This window comes from Anser brachyrhynchus (assembly GCF_964034855.1).
Source record: "Anser brachyrhynchus genome assembly, chromosome: 2".
NCBI lineage: Eukaryota > Metazoa > Chordata > Aves > Anseriformes > Anatidae > Anser > Anser brachyrhynchus.
In genome coordinates this window covers 19,484,345-19,505,307 of record NC_137695.1, presented here as the reverse complement: position 1 = coordinate 19,505,307, position 20,963 = coordinate 19,484,345, and the positions used below count along the sequence as shown (strand labels likewise).

General features: G+C 35.0%; 1 protein-coding gene across 1 annotated transcript in view; it reads right to left on the bottom strand.

The window, feature by feature from the left end:
• The window catches only part of LOC308189451 (uncharacterized protein C10orf67, mitochondrial), a gene marked incomplete at its 5' end in the record, with an annotated part of 34,820 nt that overhangs the window by 5,804 nt on the left and 8,053 nt on the right, over positions 1-20,963 (bottom strand). The window contains 3 exons of the mRNA XM_080579494.1: positions 12,188-12,253; positions 15,875-15,933; positions 17,096-17,240. Coding sequence (XP_080435620.1) covers positions 12,188-12,253; positions 15,875-15,933; positions 17,096-17,240 — 270 coding nt within the window. The remainder of the gene's footprint in view (positions 1-12,187; positions 12,254-15,874; positions 15,934-17,095; positions 17,241-20,963) is intronic.

Here is a 20,963-nt window from a genome sequence, read left to right as displayed (position 1 = left end):
TTCTGGGCCCAGGAATAATTCCTAATCTTTGGTGTTGTGTGGATGTTCTGACTCAAATCAGTCCCACATCAAGGGTAAGAGCAAGGAAAAACCAGGTGCATGGATTTAGAAGGAAGCTATGGTCAATTTCCAGTCTGGGTGACTGGATGGAAGTATTTATGCGGGTGCCAATAGAGCGCCCCCATCACTCAGCTTAGGCACAGTCTGTGTGACCTTGGATCTTTACTCTCCTTTCTGGGATTCTGATTTCTATTTCCTTAAATGTCATGAGAAATTCTATGAGGTCCTGGGATAAAGCTGCTACATAAATGTCTACTCATAGCATTACTTTAACACTAAAAGGTAAAAGAAGCAGTAGTTCTGTGACATCCACAGACTTTAAAAAGGGTCAGTGTGTATATACATAGATGTAAAAATAAATAATATATAGACGATCATATTAGCTTGTAATAATTAAAAGATCATCTTGTCAGTAAGTTCATTCTTTTGTTTTGTAAGGTATTTGTAAAGGAGGCTGAGGGGAGACCTCATCGCTCTCTACAACTACCTGAAAGGAGATTGCAGAAAGGAGGGTGTTGGTCTCTTTTTTCAGGTAAGAAGCAACAGGACACAAAGAAACAGTCTCAAGTTGCACCAGGGGAGGTTTAGATTGGATATTAGGAAGAATTTCTTCATAGAAAGGGAGCTAAAGCATTGCACAGGGAAGTGGTAGAGTGGTAGAGAGGGGTGGGGACCCCTGAAGGTATTTAACAGACATGTGGACGTAGCACTAAGGGAAATGGTTTGGTGATGGGACTCAGTAGGTCAGGCTATGGTTGGACTCGATGAGCTTGAATGTCTTTTCCAACCTAAGTGATTCATAGAATGGTTTGGGTTGGAAGGGACCCTTAAAGATCATCTAATTCCAACCCCCCTGCTGCTTCTTCACACCTCACACAAATAAATATTCTGTCTTCCAAGAGAGACATTTAATCCCTGTTACATTTCCAGGGTTCTCCATACAGGCATACTGGACATGGATCTGGTAAATCAAATACATTATACACCTGTCTGCTTGAACAGAAAATTCAAACTGTCAGTATTGTTTTGTATTAATCCTATCCAGATCAAATCATCATTTTGTTTTTTCAGCTGCAGATACATTCCACTTTCTTTCAAATACACATGCTGGTAGCTATGTGGCCAGTTCAGAGGTGTAAACACCAGAATTAAAGAACAGATAGCACTGCAGAGTTATCAGGCCTTTTTAAATAAAGGAAAGTCATTTTTATCTACATACTATGAAAAAAAATCAAATGAAATTAATTGTAAATATTAATTATTACTAAATGACTGCAAAAACAATCACGTGATCAAACTCTCCTTTCTCACATTGTTTTTACACTGGTGTGACATCCCGAATTTGTGGCAATATAGCTGGGCAAATGGAGAGTTTGTAAAAATAGAAACAGGCCCATTGTAACTATACATAAAATAGCAAACCAGGCAATCATTGTGCAAAGGAGCTCTAAAGTCACAAGCTTATTTTTTTTTTCCCTTCTGATTCTTTTTAAACATCAGAGCTCCTTGAAATACAAGGCAAAGAGGCTCCTGTAACCCTTACTGATCCCCTCACTTACTGCTGGGACATGTCAGGGTAGAAGGGACCACATCTAATGACTTCCCCTAATCTGAAGATTCCTAGCTCTAGGAGTGATCCCCTGAGGAAGCAGTGGCACTGAACTCCTGTTCAGGATGGCAGTCAAAAAGAAATGAATGAGAGTTGCACCTGTGCTTCCTTATTTTATGTCAAACTTTAAAAGTAATGCTAACAGTAGCTACTTTTTAGGCTTCAACTTGTTCAATTTTAAATGTGTGAATTCCCTTCCATTGTATTTTTCCAACTCACTCTTTTTCCTCATTGCAAACCATTACCCTGTTTCTCATTAGATCACTTCAACCCCAGCTATGTTTTGATATTCTATTTTTTCTTTTTTTTAGTTTCTTTCTCTGAAATCTGTGTATCTGTCAAAACTATGCTCTTCCTCTCTGAAAAGAAGAGCAAAGCTCTTTGCAAATATGGAAAGCAACCATAAACTGGATGAAAAATCATCTTCTGAAGGTGAGACTCCAGCTCCATTTCAAGAGCATATCCAACTGATCGAACCATATTCCTAACACAGAAGGAGTCTTAATATCTTGATCATAAAAGTTCTTGCTATTTAAACTGTATTTCTTATCCTTCAGTTTTAAAACCTAAGGGTTAGTTAAGATTGTATTCAGATTTATATATAAAATAGCTAAGAAACACTAAACATTATAGGCATGTTCCAACCACTTGGAATACTAGTGCATTTTCATTTTTGCTTTTCAAAATTGGGAATGTATCATTTTAGGTATTTATTTTTGTCAGTCATTCAACTCATTGCAGACTGACTGAAGCTAATGAAACAAATTTCTGCCCCCTATTCATCTACCCAATGAAACATGGGTGAAGGGCTGAGAAACTATTGCTTTCTTCCTTCCATTAGATTTAACTTCTCATGTGCCTTCATTTGTTTTACATTAATGTTGTTCATAGTAGGAGACCCATAAGCCTACTGACTAATCTCCACTGTGAGCCTGAGCTCTCGACAACCACCCTTGGTACATATGCACGGTCTTTGGGCTGCCTCAACACATGGCCATCTGTCATGATTGCATGGAGCCTCTCCACAACTGGGTCGGACCCTTGCCTGAGGGCATTAGGGTCCAGACAATGCTGGTATAGATGAACAGTTTGGTTAACACTACAAGGGCCATCTGTTCTACAGGAAATCCTTTCTCTGTGTCATTAATGAAGTATTTGTAGCACATAACTATATATTTATTTACTTATGTAAGCTTTTATATAATAGGAATTATGACGGCATGTTATTTGGAACCAAATAGAACAACTGGCAAAAATACCTGATTTTATTACATACATCAAGTCTACCTGATACACCTGTTAATAGAGATGAAAACCAACCATATATTTAGCAGAGGAAGTAATTAATTAGCTATGGTTTCAGCATGGTTATAACACCTCACTACCTCAGGCAATGTAAAAGAACTGAACTTGATCTAAACATTGCCTCCTGAAAATCAAAATATGAATCCTATTGAACAAGGATTCCAAAATTTAACTTTGGTAGGAAAATTCTGCTCTTCTGTAGCATGAGTTAGTATATAACATATTATTATGATGATGATGATAATAATCATATTTCAGGAAAGACATTTCACATATTTCTGTATGTAATCAAATACGTAATTAATCTCTAGCAAATTAAGCATAGACAGAATTTAATAACTGAAGTTTTTCATGCTCACTATGCTTTCCATCCACTGTTCAAATAGACTCAGCTTTCAGACACTGGAAATGCAACTTCTTCATTAGGAAAAAATACATCTAGGAAGGAGCACTTGGCAATTTTGGTCAAACGTCTCCTTACTGCCAATCTCATTTTCATCTTTAAAGGTGAAAGTTTGAAATATAACATATACTACTTAGAACAAAAATCCATTCATATTACCAGAAAGTATTTCACCCTGGGCAAGACTCCTAATTGCCTGAACGGTTCTAAACGTGAACACTGTTGACTGAACAGCTAAAAAGGCCCGGCTGGAGAGGGATGAACATGCATCATGGAGAGGGATGAACATGGGGCTTGACAGATTTTCACTTTCTACCTAATGTAGAGGAGTGTTCTAAATATCAGACACAGTGACCTGGGAATCTTCCATTTTGGGGAATTTCAAGAGTCTTCTTCCTTCTTGCATAAATTATGAAATTACAATTACTTCAGCCACTGTAAAAAATAAAATTAAAAAAAAATCTAGAAGTTGTACGTATGTATGTACTAGCCAAAGGTTACCGCCCTCTTTTTGGATGTACTTACAGCTTCCACTGCTTGCAATACAAGTGGCATCCAAATGGTTTTATAAATTTCTGTTAAGATCTTATGGAAAATTAATTCCTTTTAGTTTAGTTAAGTTCAAAAAAAAAAAAAAAGGCAAACTTGAGTGAACCTCAACACTATCAACAGAACAGATTTCAACACTAATAATTATAATGCTATTGTAAGACTTTGCAATAACATTGAGTAAACCTTGAAGAATATAAATACTGAGGAAGAAAACCATTTGGTCTGTATTAAATACTAGGATTTAAGGGATGAATTTAGGGAAGATAGAGAACAGAATGAACCCAAGAAATGGAATTAAAAATAAAAGTAATGAAGCTATGAAACAGATTTCAGGAGAACTGTGGCAATCCTCTTTGACACTCTTTCTGCTCTACTATTATATCCTTCTCACCATTACATTACTTAAATATGAATTATTTGCTCTAAATGGATGAAATAACGAAAAAATATTCAGTAAGATAAACCTCCTCATTGATGGGACTAGCTAGAATGATGTACTTTTCCATCCCTAGTCTGTTTTCCTACTAAATACTATTTCTTCTTGTATCTACCTCCTATTTTGTCAACAGTGCAGTATGCAGTCATCTGCTGCCACTGAAACCGAGTATAAGCAGATATCTTATTATTTTCAGTATCTTCATTCATAACAAAATGGATTTTCCAGTGTAAATACAATCCCCATCTAGATACATAAAAATTTCTAAGGCGAATGCAGGTGTCCCCTGCTCTACCTACAAAACAAAATTACACAACCAAATTCGCTACAATATAAACACTGAGCAAAATATCAGCTAACACCATATGTGTACTTAATAGTAATTGAATAGTAATTTAACTTTATTGACTGTACTGTTGTGTGCTCCTTCAAACCCACATTCAAAAAATTAAAAAACCCTATACAGCAGAAACGTACCGATATCATTTACTGTTCTATTCATTAACAGTAGATTATACCTTTAAAACACTTAAGGCCATGTCAAAGTCTATGTGGTTTCTGAGAGGCACCATCCTCCCAGAGCTGTAGAGTTATGGGCAGGATGCCAGGTTAGGCCTGGACATCCACAGAGTGGCCCTTGGGATGGCCACTGAAGAGCGGTCAGGTCTGGGCGTTTATCCTCTTACTTCAGAGATTGAAGGGGATAAACGTGCTTTGCTCTTTTTTTCTTTTTTTTTTAAAGGGTGTGTGGAGGAGTGGAGGAGGAATGTTCATGTACTCTCTTGTAGGATCAATATTGATCAATATCAATACCAAACAATACAGGTTTAATAATTTTTAATTCACCAAGTCAGAATCCTACTGTCTTTGATATGTTTTAAAGCACAATAGCAATTATGAAGGGTTCTGGACACCAGAAAGAACAACTGTATGAGTAGTAGAAAACCATAATAGAATTATGATTATTATGGATGGTATACCCTTAGACATTCAACTAATAGGGAAAAAGAAAAGAGAAAGATTGTGAAACAGCAGCACCAGATTGGTCAAAAAATAGCCTATGACCAAGGATAATAAATGGTAGAACAGGAGAATCAATAATTAAAAGGAATACAGAAAAATGTAAGCAGTGTTTCAAACTCCTCAAAACATTTCTAACAGGAGAAAAAACAGGATAGGTCATTTTAAAGGTTAAACTATAATCGAGATCTCCTTCAGTTCCTCAGGTACTCCTGACATGTTTCTAACAGGAAAATTCACAAAATACTAAAAGAAGCAAGAGGAAAAAAGAGCATTTGCAACCACAAAAAATATACCTAATAAAATACTGAAGAAACTGAAATTGTCATTTTATCAAAGTGTACTGGGATAAAAGATGATATCTGAAGAATGATTCATGCACAAATGTTAAGTGCTATTTTTCAGTATAAGTTGGAATTTTCTTTTAACTTTTCAGTTTCATATCTTTCCTTCCCTGCAACTGCCCATATTACCTGTAGCTTAAAGCTCTACTCTTCAAACAGAGCAGCCCAACACTCAGAAAGGTTTGCTGGAAAGTCGAAGCATAAGCATGTAGAAACATCTAGACTTTTTGAGCATGGAAATGTTGTAAGTATTGCCTACAGTTCATCATCCCCTCACCTCTCAACATCACAGCTGTATCAACCAAGTTTCTCATGAAGATCTGTTTTTTCAAACCCCGTGTAATCTTTAGGGGGTAGGATATGCATGACCAGGGAAAATTCTATAGCAAGACTGTTCTCATAGTATCTAAGGATCTTTTCTGGTGGGCTTTGGACAAAAATCTCCTCGTGCTTGACAAGGAAATTGTCCTTAAAATGAAAAATGTTTTGTAGATAGTACAGAGGCTGAATTTCTGTTGGAATTTTATGTTATTGCTATTGAGATTGAAATTCCATGTTGTTGCTGTGAAGATTTTACTGTATGATTAAATTTTTAGGGCAAGTAGAGATCTGGGTACATTTCAAACCAGTACTTAAATGATACCAAATGCACTACATATGGGTAGAAAGTAAATTCTTTAGTAAAGGATATTCCTCTATGCTTATAACATTTGAGATGTAACTCAGTAACAAATAGATAATTACTAATGGTATACCATTTTTTGTTTTAAGACAATCAAATATCACTTTCAAATATGACACGTTTCAACTAATCTAGATGTTCAGTTAATCTCAACATATAGCTTGTTCTCAATACATGCTGCAGATTTCCAAATCTAACTCTAATTAATAGGATATGTCAAATAACTGTTGAAGGAAATCCAACTTCAAAAAGTGAGGCTGATTAACACATTGATTTAGATATTAACTTCTAAGCGTCATGAGTTCTTTTTATTTATTTATTTATTTATTTATTTATTTATTTATTTATTCTCCTATTATTTAAACTTTTAGGAAGATCAGAGCTATCAATAATCCTTTACTCAAAGGCATTGTGAAACTTCAATCTAACTTTAGGGATAATAAAACATTAAAAAATCCTTCTTTTTTATAATGGTTCTCTATGTTTATTCCGATATAAAAATATTTTGCAAAAGTTAAAGAATGTCCTCAAATATATATACATTTTCAGTCAAATATTTTTCTAAAATACATACAATATAACTCATAGCAAAAGAGAAATCCAAACCATTCAACTTTCCTCACACTTTTGGTGAATGACAGGATGTGGTACTACATACAGATGATAAATTATATTTATTTGATTATAATCACATCCATAAAACTCATGGTAGAGTGATGGTTTAAATAATTCAAAAAACTAACTCTAATAGATTCACAGTGCTAACCATTCTTACAAAGGAGCCAAGTACAAGTTTTAAAGGAAAACCTTCAAATGTTAAAAGATTTCTCCGTATTACTCTCACATGTTCTTATACTTAAAGGATTCCAAATCTGGCAAGTGAGTAGAAGGACTTACAAGAACAGGCTGTCTTTGGAAATTGAGGACAACTTATATAAAGCAGACCACACTTTCTCTCTCTCTCTGTAAATGCAAGAAGTGTTTTTGATCATTCATGAAAAAATGAGATCATAAATGGAAAATAACTCCTTTAACATCAATAGTAATATAAAGACATATATTTTACTTATAAAATCATTGAGGCCATTGCCACAGGAATCCCCTCCCATGCCATTTCAAATGAAACTAGAGTCTCATAAAGGACAAATTAATTCCCTAAATGAACTGCTTTGTGGAGTTAATATATTTATTCGACCACGGGCATATTTTAAAGTGTTTGGATGGTGGATGACAATAGGCTTTTCAGAACTACACTAAGCTTTAAAGCCATTCAAAAAGATTAGTTATGTAGTCACGAATATTTTATTTGCAGACTCTCTCCAATCTTTCCTTTCATCTCAAGATAATTCAATGATTTCTTAATATCTTTGAGCAGCCTTTCAGTACTGACATATATTCATATGTACATATACACATAAACACACACATACACATATGCATACACATACACATACATTTACTATATATATATAGGATGCATATGTTATTGTTGCTTGAAGACTGGGACAAATTAAGTGCATACATTTGCAATAATAACCAACCATACCTCACGACAAGTATAAAAATGTGGATAAACTACAGGATCTTTGTGACAGGTTATCTCAGCTGATTCTCAAGAGCCTCTCAGCACTATTTAGACCCTACCAAGGATTTTCCTGTTAGCTAGTAACTCAGGTGAGAGCTTTAACCAAATGCCCTAGCAGCATTTTAAACTCTGCTTCTATTTCTACAGTTCCTTCAGGATCACATTCTACTTAGTAAATCTTGATGAAGTAAAGGAAATATTTTTCTTGTGGATGAACTTGATTCTCAGCTTAAGAAACTAAGAAATAAAAGTTTATTCAATACATGGAGTATCTTTTAAAAACTTGCAGTGCTGTGCAGCACAGTAACCTGTTGGTCTTCTGCAATACTACGGCATGTACATAAGGTAGACTTTGTGCTGCTTTTGGTCTTCAAATATGTAGGTATTTCGTCAAACAGCATCCCAGTTTTCTGTCTCTGCTTCTTGTATTTTTGTAGACAAAATGCCTGTGGACAAAACTAGGATTTGGGGTCTAGTGTTATAAATGGTGATCAGTATTTTTAGCTACTTAGGCAGTAAAACGGTAACAAAAGGATTTCTTCCAGCAGATTCTTACCTTGTAAATTGAACTCATTTCAGATGGACAAACCTTGAGCTAGGCTTAGTGACTAATTATATCTGTCAAACATCATGACCTGTGATCTGCCATGTTCACTCTATCTAGATTAAAATGCAAGAAACAGCCAGGAACATTTAAATTCAAAGGGGCAGTGAGTGGAGGATAAGGACCAAGCCTAGGAGTGTTGTTATTTAACTCCATTTAGATACAATGGAAAAAAAGAGTAAAAGAGTAAAGTTGTAACGAGAGTAGAGTCTTACCAGTACAGTTTAACAGAATTATTTAATTACTCAGCTGAAACACAAATATGGATTTTAGAGAAAAGAGTGGAAAAACTAGATTAAGACAAATAAAATAGAGGTATAACACAAGCAGAACACTTTGCAATATTAGCTAAAAAAAATCTGTTTGTATTTTACTTAAAAAAGATAATTGCATACTTCTTTCTGTGCCACACCCAAGGCATCTTGCAGTTTTGTCTCAGTGTTATCTCTCTTCTCCTTCTGCTGCTAAAATGAACCACCAGGAAATATGAACAAAATTATATGCATAAACTTTTGGAAAAAGTCTAATATCAACTCTTTGTTATAATTTATTAAAAATATTAAAATTAGAATACAAGAAGTATTCTCTAAATAGGATATTCAAAAGGCAAGTGACTTTTTGCAGATATAAATTTAATTGTGTTACCACTTTTGATCTATGGCAGTGAAAAACTATTTTTCAGTTCACAGATGGGGGACATGATAATTGGAGAGAAAAACACTTTTTCTTCGAAAACTCTGTTGGATATGAACTGGGACTGTTAACAACATCAGAAAGTGACAGCAACTCTTGGCTTGCACTGAGTTGTAACAAAGCCAGTAATTTCTGTGTTACTGCTCAACATTGATCATAAATTTGTATTACTCAAATGAGAGGAAAGCAGAAATATTGTTTACAAAAAATGAACCCCCCAAATATTGAGAGAATCATGAAAGCGGGCAAGAGGGGAAAAACATTTAAATCAACATTTTCCCCTAAGATTTATTCCAGAATTTTACTATTGATTCAAATTTGTGTACTTCTTTATTGATTTTGTTTTGTAATTGTTCATCTAACATTATTATATTTTCCAGGATTCAAGCTATTAGGAAATATCATTTTATATCACTTTCTAACATTTCAATTTCTTGTAATGAAGTCAAAATATGCAGAACTACAAGAATTGCTTTTAAAATTGCTAGTACTTAGAGATCTTCTGAGAGTGTAAATGCTCTATTCCAGTCATATGTCATGGGATTTATATTTTCAGGATTTATATATTCCAACCTTACTTACAAATTACTTTTTACACTCAGTGCTCATTTCTCTTCCTCTTGAGCACTATTGACTCTGAGGGTGTTTTTTTTCTCTTGCTTGTCCATCTTTCATTTCCACATTTGTATGCACCCAGAGTATCAACAAGAAGTCTCAACGAGCAAAGCGTGTAAGGGCTCACGGAATCTACTTCTTCCTTGCTGATTCCCAGAGGATAAGAATTCCACTTTATTTCCATGTTATTTCACATTCACTGTGCACATTACTGCTCTAACTTGTCTAACTTACTGCATTACTGCTATATTTCATGCTGATTTGTTTGATAATATGCAATGAAAAGATAAGGCCACAAGAAGTTGCATTTTAAATAAATGCAAGGAGGTACTGCAGGGTAGTCAAGGTATCTTCATCTCATTTCATAAGGGACCATGATGCATGCTTTCTGTGTCTTTATTTTGGGGCACTACAGGACCTTAGAACCAGCACAGTATGTATGTCCTAGATATTTGCTAACTGTGTGCCTGACTACAGAGAGAATTAGGAGGACAGGGACTAGTGAGGTCAAATCTCGCTCAACAGCCTTGGCAAAGGTTGGATGGCTATGTACTCATTTGTTTTCAACTCAGACTATTTCTAACCTAGAAAGGTTTTCCCAGTTCACTCAATAAGATCCCCTTTGATGAAGCATTTCTAGGTAAAAGTTGGAACTACCTCTGGGGTGGGAATAAACAGAATTGTATATCTAAGAATCAATATTGATTCATTTTTCAAAATAATTTTATTTTGAGAACTTATTTTTGCCCTGATTTAATTTTTCTAATCTCTGGATTTTTTCATACATTAAGATTATATCCAACCTGACTACCTAAGCTTTGGTGTAAAAGGTTCCAAAGGGATTTCTAGAACTATCACAACTCAATTTGTACTTCACTTAAAATTATTTTTAAAACAAGTAAAATCACTTAAAATGATTTTTCTAGGTACCTCAGTTATTATTTGAGATCCAGAAGTCTGTCTGAATTCCTCTCATGTTACATATCAGTTCAGAAACATGCTATAAAGCCAAATCAATTCTCAGTTATATCATCTAACAACAATGCCTTCAGCTGCTTTTGATAAATATGCAGATTTACAAATCCACAAATCAGACTGCAGTACTTCATCAGCATTCTCTACTGGCACATTCCTATCCAAAAAGATTTTCCTAGAAAGAGCAGAGTGTATACCCTGACTTAATAGACTAAATTTAGACAGTCAGACTTTAAAATCTTTCATTCATCACTTCCTAATTCCAATAGAATCCCACTTACATTTTCAGGTTAAAGACATTTTCCTTAAATGTCATGAGAATTATAAACTACTTTCATTATGAAGATGCTGATTAAAAATTATTTAATAGGCTATTTATTTTATATTTTTTTTACCCTCTTCAACTGATTTGAAAGACCTGTTCTATAACACTATATTTTGTTTTTCTCTAATTTTAAAAAATGCAGTACTACAAAACTTACCCAGACTCACTGAAACTGAAAATTGAGTAAGGACTGCAGGACTGGCCCCCCTACTAAAAAAGCCCAAGACACATGGTGTTGAGATTAACAAAACAAAGTAAGTAAAGCAGCTATGACTTGGCACAAAGTTTGACAAGCTGCAGAAAAGCAAATGTTTAAATAACTGAAGTGGTACTGATTTTCTATTCACAACCTTTTCTCTCCTAAACAGTATCATATTCTTTTCCAGCACATTTAGATTGCAAGTCAAGCTGTGTTTTATTTTTTATTATAATAAACCCAGTCAGTTTACTGTAACAAAGACATACTAGTGGTGATCAGTGTGAAAGCCAGTACGAAATCAGGCTAGGAAAAAAAAAAAGTCCAATGGTAAAATAAAGGACCAGCCGTCTGGAAAGTTCCTGAATCATGTAAAAAGAAAATAAAAGGCTGTGTTCTTATGAGACTAATGCAGAATACAAAAATATTTTAAGACAAAACTCTGTATCTTTGCCTATAACGTTTGTTAACAGCAGCAGCAAATCTTTCTAAATAATGTTGCATTTAAATATTTTCCAAGTCCTCCTAAAAAAAATCATGTTTTTTAAAAAATAGTTTTAGTATTGTTGTTTATCTGTTCTTCAAAAAATACCACATGCACAAAATAAAACTCTAACATATTTTTGCTATGTTTTATCACTTGAAAAACAATTTCCTGACCCACCACCCCCCCAAAAAAAAAAGTATATTAAATCTATGGGGTATTAAAGGGTTTTTGCATATTTTATCAGATTTTCAGTAAATGATGGTTTACCAAAAATACTATATATGTAAATATCTTACCATATTTTTAGCTAATAGCCTTCCATTTTCAAGTTCTGCCTTCATTTGTTCTTGAATTTCAATCAACCAGAATATAAACACATGAGAATTAGTGTTGGATTTCATATTATAAACAGGCATAGTTCTCTAAAATTTCTTTCTAGATACAGTCTCCCTGATCAAGAGACTACATGCGGACAAGCATTTTTATATTATAACTGGTCGCAGATGGGGAGCTGGACTTACAGCTGGATACTTTTATGGTAGGATTTAATAATGCCGCGAGTCACACATAGAAAGCTCTTTTGATGTAAGCAAAATAGAGTGTGATGTCACACGAGGTAGGAAGACAACAAAAACATTAGAAACAGACTTCATTGACTTAAACTCTCAGAAATGTGGCTAACGGTCAATGAGTTGTGGCAACTTGTTACAGTCATACAGCAGTGGCAGTGGCAATCCTTCTGTTACACATTTGTGTAACGATCAGCACACGTCTGTATAACCTGCAGTGAATTCTAACAGGTCCTTGTAAAATACACTTTGCCAGGCAAATTATACATTTAACCTCACCGAGGACAAAGGACTGTGCCTAAAGAACAATTTAAGAAGGACTTTGAAACAAGCCTTCACAAGTTCCAGGATCAAGCTTGGTTAAACAGTTACACTGCATGGCAAAGCGTCCTTAGGTTCTGCTGGTTTTGAGCTGTCAGAGCTACTGTCACTTGGGACTTGCAAGTTAAACATCTATATTTCTCAGCATCACGAAGAACAGAGTTTGTTACTTGCTGAATTTGCATTTAGAACATATTTAAAAGGGGACAATGTTGAGTACAACACTGTCATTCATTTTCTTTCATAAAAATGGAGAAACGCTCCCCTTCAGCATAATAACCTAGAAGCTGGAATGCTCAGCCACAAATCAGGGCAGCCTACATTGTATGCCTCTGGGAGTTTTATGGGGCTTGATTACAAAATCCCAAGTCATGGAAAAGTAGCTTAACTACCACTCTATGATGAGAATAAGCCACCAGTTCTGTTCAAGCTGTGCCATTGGACTCAAAGAATATGAAATTCATGAGACTAGATACAGAATACTCATGCATGAGCTTCATAACATAGCAAAGCTGTGACTGCATGAGAAAGGGAGAACATTGTGTTTTGACTTACTAGATCATTTATGAATTTTACATTAGATTACGAACTACGAGGAAAAAAAACACCAAAGAAACAAAACAACAAACCCCCACTATGCACACACACACAAAACCCAAACAAAGGTACTCAGCAGTAATCCAAAGAACAAATCTACAGAAAAGTTCCTTCCTCTATGCTGAGTACCCTCGCCTGTCGTCTAGAGATTACGGCTCTTCTGTGCTTGCTCTTCCTGCACCCAGTTTTGAGGTGAATATTTTCCAGACAGAACACAGTGTAAACTAGCAGTTAAATCACTGGCATATAGAACTACGTGTTCAAATGTCCTCAAGTTCACCAGAACCCTAGGCAAGTGCTCTAGTCCTTATGAGAAACTCAGTGCTTGCCATCACTTAGGAAGCTTTGAGAGAAATCAGAGAGGCAGCTGCCCACAGGTAGGGCACAGCTTGGCTGCTTGGGCACAGGAAGAAGTTTCAGGCTCCAAGTCCCACCTACAAGACATTGGTCAGTATTTTCTAGTTAGTCATTTAAGAGACAGAGCTTCCAACATGCTTCACCATCACTTACTACCAGCTGATTCAACACTGAGTTTGCTTCAAATCCTATTTTTAAGTGTCAACTTTTCCCTACATAGCATCCACAGGATACTAATGTCTGCATCAACTTTGTGAACTCAATTTCTGGAGTGAAATTCCAACTGCTGGGCACTGCAGTAGTGCATGTCTTCCTGCCTGGCTCCTCTTTTTAAAGATGAAAGAAGAATTTATACATATTCTGCCTATCAAGTGAACACCTTAGTGAGATATGCAAAGGAGGGAAAAAAATGTCAGAAACTTCAATAATTTGGTTAATCCTTTAGAACTGTAGTTTTTCTTTTGGGAATAGAAATGATCAGATACACTATCAGAATTATAACGCAAAAGAGCTCTCCAAAGGCTTCTGAAAGCAATACAGTCTTACATTTTATCTAACTTGACTGTGAAGAGACACCTATATGGATAGTTTTATTGGAGGAAGTTTCGGAGGAAAGCACATGATCCAAATTTACACAAGCGCAGCACTTTCAAATCATGTAAGAGGAAGGTAAAAGTGTTCCTATGCTTTTACTCAAACCCACAGACTGAGGTAGTATCTATGGGAAGGTACTGCATGTAAGAATGCCCTCCATTGTATGGAGATGAAGTGAAGGAAAATAAAGAGTAAGTTTCTGGAAAAAATTTCCCATGAGTGAAAAAATGGAAAAAAATGTACTATATAAAATATTATTTGGACTTTGCAACTGTAATAAGAAGAAATGTTCAATATAAGAACTGATGACAGTCACTTTCTTTACAGCATAATCAGACTTCAAACCTAAGCAGGCTCCCCGAGCACAGTCAGACCTAAACATCAACAAAACTAACAGAAGCATCCCTTCTTTGACAGACTAGTGCGTTAGACAGACCAATTAATTTTCCACTTCTGATTTTAGATTTCCTGATAGTTTTTAAACTTTAATTAAATTAACTTTTCAATACTCTTGTAAAGATAAGTATTTTCAGAGTGGGGAACTTGGTCATAGAAGACAGATTCATCTAAGGTCACAAGGAAAGTCAATGGAAGGGATGATTTTAGAACTCCAGAGCCTCAGTCGTCATCCATCCCCCAACCACACCCCCAAACCCTTCTTTAAATGTGATTTTTTTTGGTGAGAATTTAGTAATGCTGGAATGAGGACATAGAGGCATCACTATTTCTGTTATTCTTTACCACAAAGTGACTTTTCTACAAAACCTTTTGGAAATGTTTGACAGAAGGAATGTTCTTCATAGGAATTTAGATTTTCTATTAAAAATGAATAGGTCTCAGGAATGACAGCTATACACTGTCAAAAAAAGTCATTTGAGAACTATCACAACATAGAAAGCTGACTGGAAATATACCTAGATGTTATACCAGGAAGACGCTAGGACCTGTCAATGTTTTATTGAGATCACTTATTAATGAATACATATTAGCATTTAAAAGTTATTTTAAAATGATTTTTATAATTAGTTCAGTTATTGTTTGCTCATATAACACATAAACAATAATTCATATACACTAACAACTCTCTATATAGCATATATCTATCTATATATCTATATATATCTATAAATAGCAGAATATTTAACAAATCACAGGTTACCAAAATTAACCTTTATTTTTTTAAGTAACTATCTATTTGCATATACTCTTCTTCTTTCCCTGCCTTCAAAAGGTTACCGAATATGTTTCTTTTTATATTAAAGTCATCAACCATTTTACTGTAGTTTATTGAGGTTCAGAATTTTCACTGCATTTTAACAAAAGTATACGATATGATGGGATGAGAAACCACCATACTCATTCAAAGAACACTAATTCATTATTACCCTACAGCAAGTTACACTACCATAAAACAAAATGTATCGTCATTCAAGTTAAAGTCTATTTCTCAGCTTTCCAGCACTGTTTGGTCTATACGCTGCTAACAGTCCAAGCTCATTACTGTTCTACCAGGAGCGTAGCTCATAAATGCAAAAATTACAGTACCTTTTGAATAGTTCGCTCATCAGATTCCATTTTTAATAGCATGCTTTGAACTTGTCTATCTGAAAACAAGAGGAGAAAGAGAAAAACCATGAAATTACATGCCCACATGAATGTATGCAAAATGTTTGCTTCAGGTCAGTCTATAAACCCAGTGGAATGTGCGGTGGATGAGAGCCCTGGCAGAACGGTGACCTTCACAACCGCCCTTGACATTCACAGCCTTCTTCCTGCTGTTCAGCCGGCTGGTCAGATAGAGATTAAGGAGTAAGTTCAAGAGCCAAGTGTGACTGAGTGCCCACAGCTTTTCATTATTACTAATTCTGGACATCCTTGCTGTTAGTCACAGCCAATACAAAGTGTTTTAGCAGGTGGTTCTTTATTGCTCGTACAAAACTACCAAAAGATGAGAAGCACCATTGAATCAGATGATAAACAGGAACCAGGAATACTTTCTATACCAAATTCATCCTGCCACTATTAAAGGTGATACTGAGTCTCATCTATATGGACATAGCAAAACTAAACAGCCAAATACTACTCTACTGCCATGGTTTCCAGTCTTCCATTAAATATTTCACGCTGCCAATATATGAAAAGTAATTTGTAGGTAAAGACTGTACGTTGTATTTTAAGGGGAAAAAAGGCTCCTTTTAAGAACTGTAATAAGGCAAAGGTATGAAAGGTAGTGACAGCTTATTTGATAGAAACTAATCTGTTAGAAAACTTCCACAGAAACACAAAAGTAGGTAATTAGATGAAGAAATGCATATTCAGATATTTTACAAAGCTCAAAAACTACTCTAGAGAGAGTAGGTTTTAATACAGTTCCATTACAATAAAATAATAGACTATTATTTTAAAATATCAATATCTACATCCAACACTTTTCTATTTCAGTAACTTTACCACATGTATCTGCCACAAAATATGTACTCTAGCCACATTGCTAGGCAATATTAGAAGTCTCAAAAGCCACAGCAAATATTCCTTTGTCATAAATTAAAATTATGTAAATATATGCATTAAAATTAGAATAAATATGTATGAATTTCTGTACAAATACATACAAAATTAGCATTCAATACCAGAAAAAGACAACAGCACAGAAATGAGTTGCTATCCTTCTGAAGCATGTTAACAATTAATTCCAGCTTTAGTAACATTTCTTACATGTTGCATTTAAGCTGATCATCTTGATCTAACAGCAGTTTAAACTTTTACCTAATACATATTTTTCTTTTTCAGACTGTTTCAGAGAATTTTCAAGACGAGAAATCTCGTTGCCCGGTTTAAAAACCTCTTCACTGAAATCCTCTCTCTCCTTTTCAGACTTTTTTTTTTCATGGTCATCATCTTCAAAGACAACCTAAAAGATTGCGATGCCTTGAATTTGTATGTAAGGAATCAAGGATTTAAACGCTGCACTGGTATAATATTATACAACACAGTATCATATAATTTCTGAATTCTATTACAGAGTCATAATATGAATAGAAAAAAAAAGTTGCGACTCTAAATGGGTCCCCGCTAGAAGAAAGGCTGCAGTACATTATATACAAAGACCATAACACATGGGGACATTTTATTGACAGGAATAATGCATATCATACTGTTTGTGTGCCCTCATCATTCAGGTCAATTTATTATGGAGGCTGTGTCCAGGAAGGCAGCTGGGGCCTATCCACCCACACTTCCCCCTGCGTTTATGAAGTGCTGTCCGTAACTAGGCAGGCAGGAGAGGCTGTGGACAGGCAACACCAGGGGGTTGCAAAGTGCATGGCGAAGGAGGGGGGCTTGTTGCCTTTGTGCCATTTCTCAGTGACAGTGCTGCCAGTGTCATGAGGAGCACATCACATGTCAAAGCGGTGAAGTTTTCAGGCTGGGAGCCGCATGGAGTCCATCAGGCCTTCTGATATCAACACAGTTGGTTTTCTACTTGGTGTCGGAGCCACCCAGAGGCAATTCATATTCTGAACATTAACATGGCTTTGCATGCCTGTCACACATAGACCGTGCAGGGGTTTAATGCTATTGAAGACTACGGTTTAAATCTCTATGCAAACAGTGATTACCTTGTAAGAAGGTTCCAGGATAACATACAACAAAAGACTTTAAAGTTATAGTTTTAGTAAAGCAAACTCATTTACATTTTTATTATGCGTGTCCTTTGTTTAAATCTTGCCACATCCATTATGGAAAAGACTTCTTATGCAACTGAAGCTTATTGGGACAGCTACTCTTTTTTTCTTGTTGGTTTCAAAGCTATTGAAAACATTTGAATATATTGTCTTATGGCTGTCTAGATTTTACTGCCACATATTTCTTTTAAAATTATAGAAAAGCTTTCAAGCTGGCACGAATCTTTATAGTAATACCAGAATATTAACTAACTCCTGAAACTATTTAAAATATTAACACAAAAGAGAAGACTCAGACAGCAATTACTCTGCTTACTAAGGAAAACTTAGGATATTATTTGCTTTGCCTGGTAAAAATATGTACTCTTTTTAAAAAATTTCTTGCAAATAAAAGTGTTAAGGAACTTTGAAAACAAAATTCAGAGGTTTTCAAATGACATATAAACTTGAACTATAATGTATTTATGGGTAAAATTTAGTCTAGAACTTTATGTTTTTCCTCAGAAAAGACAGTTTTGATCTCCTGTTTACCAGAACAAATTATCAATGTATTATGCAAAGCCACAAAGTTTTCACCGATTTTATAAGAAATCATGTAAATAAAATGTCAAGTGTTTTGAAAAGTAATTCATACTACTTTGTGTCTCCCCTTCCTTTACTGAAGAAACAGTAGCAGCTTACATAAAGACCCAATATTATTAAAAAATGTTACTTTTAATAATGCAATTTTTTTTTTGGAACCCTAATAAAATACTTGAATATTATTTCGTTGTAAACGGTCTTTATGCAGTAAGAAACTTTCAATTAGTCTTCTGAGATAATTACTAGATTGCATGTTTTTACTGAAAACTTTTACCAAGAGAGACTAGCACAGCCTAGGGAAACCAATAGTGCTAAGGAAACAGCACAAGTAATATTTGAGTAATTAACTAAGACTATGATCTGTCAGTGGTCAACTTGAAACCCTGCAAAACAAACTTACTTTTAAGCAACTGTTACAGCTCCTAATGGGCTTAGGTATTTGTTCCCTCACCCAGGCTATATTTGAGCATCAACAGCTGATGCTCAAAGAAGACCCTTTAGTCTTAGACAAACTAAAACGATTTGAAATGGAAATTGAATGAGCTTTAAATGGTATCGCAACTATAAGCGTGGTCATAATATTTTACTGTTTTAATGAAAGGCTGTAAACTACACACAAGACGCTTTCTTCCCAAACTTCCCCTTTGCACATTACTTAGGCAACCTTTAGCTCTAGCTCCACCATCTGCTAAGCCCAAGAACTGCAGGTCATTAACTATTCAGTCTCCTGCTGCAATGAGGACACTCATTAGCAAAATGAACAAAGGGACAATTTTCTGTAGCTACAGTCATCTGTTACACTTTGAGTGGCAGGTTTTGTAGCAATGTTCTCTCTACCATCTGCCCACAGCGGTAGCGTTTGGCTTGCTTAAACTGGGGAACTTTTAAGTTGTAAGAAAAAAGGGCGAGAGGTTGGAAGGCGATTATAGCGTGGCTTATACAGGATACTTCAACATTTCTCACCTTATCTAGTTTATTGCCTTCATTCTAACATTTTTACTACCTTCAATTAAAAAATTTATATTTTAAGCCTTAATAAATTCAACTATATATTTATTAAATATTAACTTTTACGTATTGTAGACTTTTACAATAATGCTTCTAATAGTACTAGATAGATCTACATACATAATTTTGGACTATAACAAAATTAAACCAGACTCATCCATTGGTAAGCACAGTATTCTAGCCAAATAGTCCTTGAGGTAATGCTAAGAGAATGTAGCTATTTGTTATGCAGTTGAGAACAACTCATTTGCCTTTGATATCTTGCAGTATTTAATATACTCTCAAAATAATTGTCTGTTTGAATAACAGGTATGATTTTTGCGTTTTTACTGCAAAGAAATAAAATGAAAATCACTGATGCTATCTTATGATACCAAACAAGAAAATATTTGAGCTTATGCTAGGCAAAATTATAAACTGAAGTTTGGATCTGCTGCTGATATATTATGAATTTGCCTTGAAAACAAAACCTATTGTTGAACATCAGTCATTTAAATTATGATGTACCTTTCCCTTTCCGAGGTATACTTCAGGCATTTAAAGCCTATTATTTATACCACAAGAGGGTGCAATTGTACAAGATGTCATGAAAAACATTCAAAATATACGAGTTTTGAGTTGCAAGGGAAATTATCATTTCAATGTTTATTTATATTTATTGCTGGAAATCATATATCCATAACATGTTACATAACACTTTTATAATTTTAAGTCTTGCACTGAGTATAGCTATACATCTCAAATGTTAATGTTGAGTGTGAAAAGTTTTAGGATAGCCTATGGTCGAACACAAGCCATTGCTTTTCAGACAGTCACCCTCTTACTACACCCCTATCTTCAGATCAGCTAATGGATATACTCTAAAAGGGCTTCCAGTCTTGAAAATTTCAGGATATCAAGATGCCTTTATTCCTTTGGAAACACACTCCAATCAGCAATCATTTTCCTATGTGGTTTCATCTCCTAGCCAATGTGTTTGATTATGTCAAGTCTTTTAAATGTAACAAAATGGAGGCACCTGCAAGGATGGGAATAACAAATAACTACTGGCCCAAATAGCTCTTTTTATCTTTTTAAAGCATGACAGAGCTGGAAAAAGAGTTAGGGTAGCATAGCTTTGGAGGGAGAATAGGCATTGCATTGCAAATTCCTTGACAGAGGAGAACAGAATGTTTTCTTTTGTATAAATGCAGAACCCTTGGAGAAGAAGCAGAGTTGATTCCTCATTTCCAGGTATTTTTTGAGATCTTTCACTGCTGAACAAGGGCTTTGCCCGAAGAAAATTTTACCTCTTTCAAAAATTATGCAAAGTGCAGGACCTAGACAGAATCCTATCTTATTGGAGTGACAAAGACAAAAGT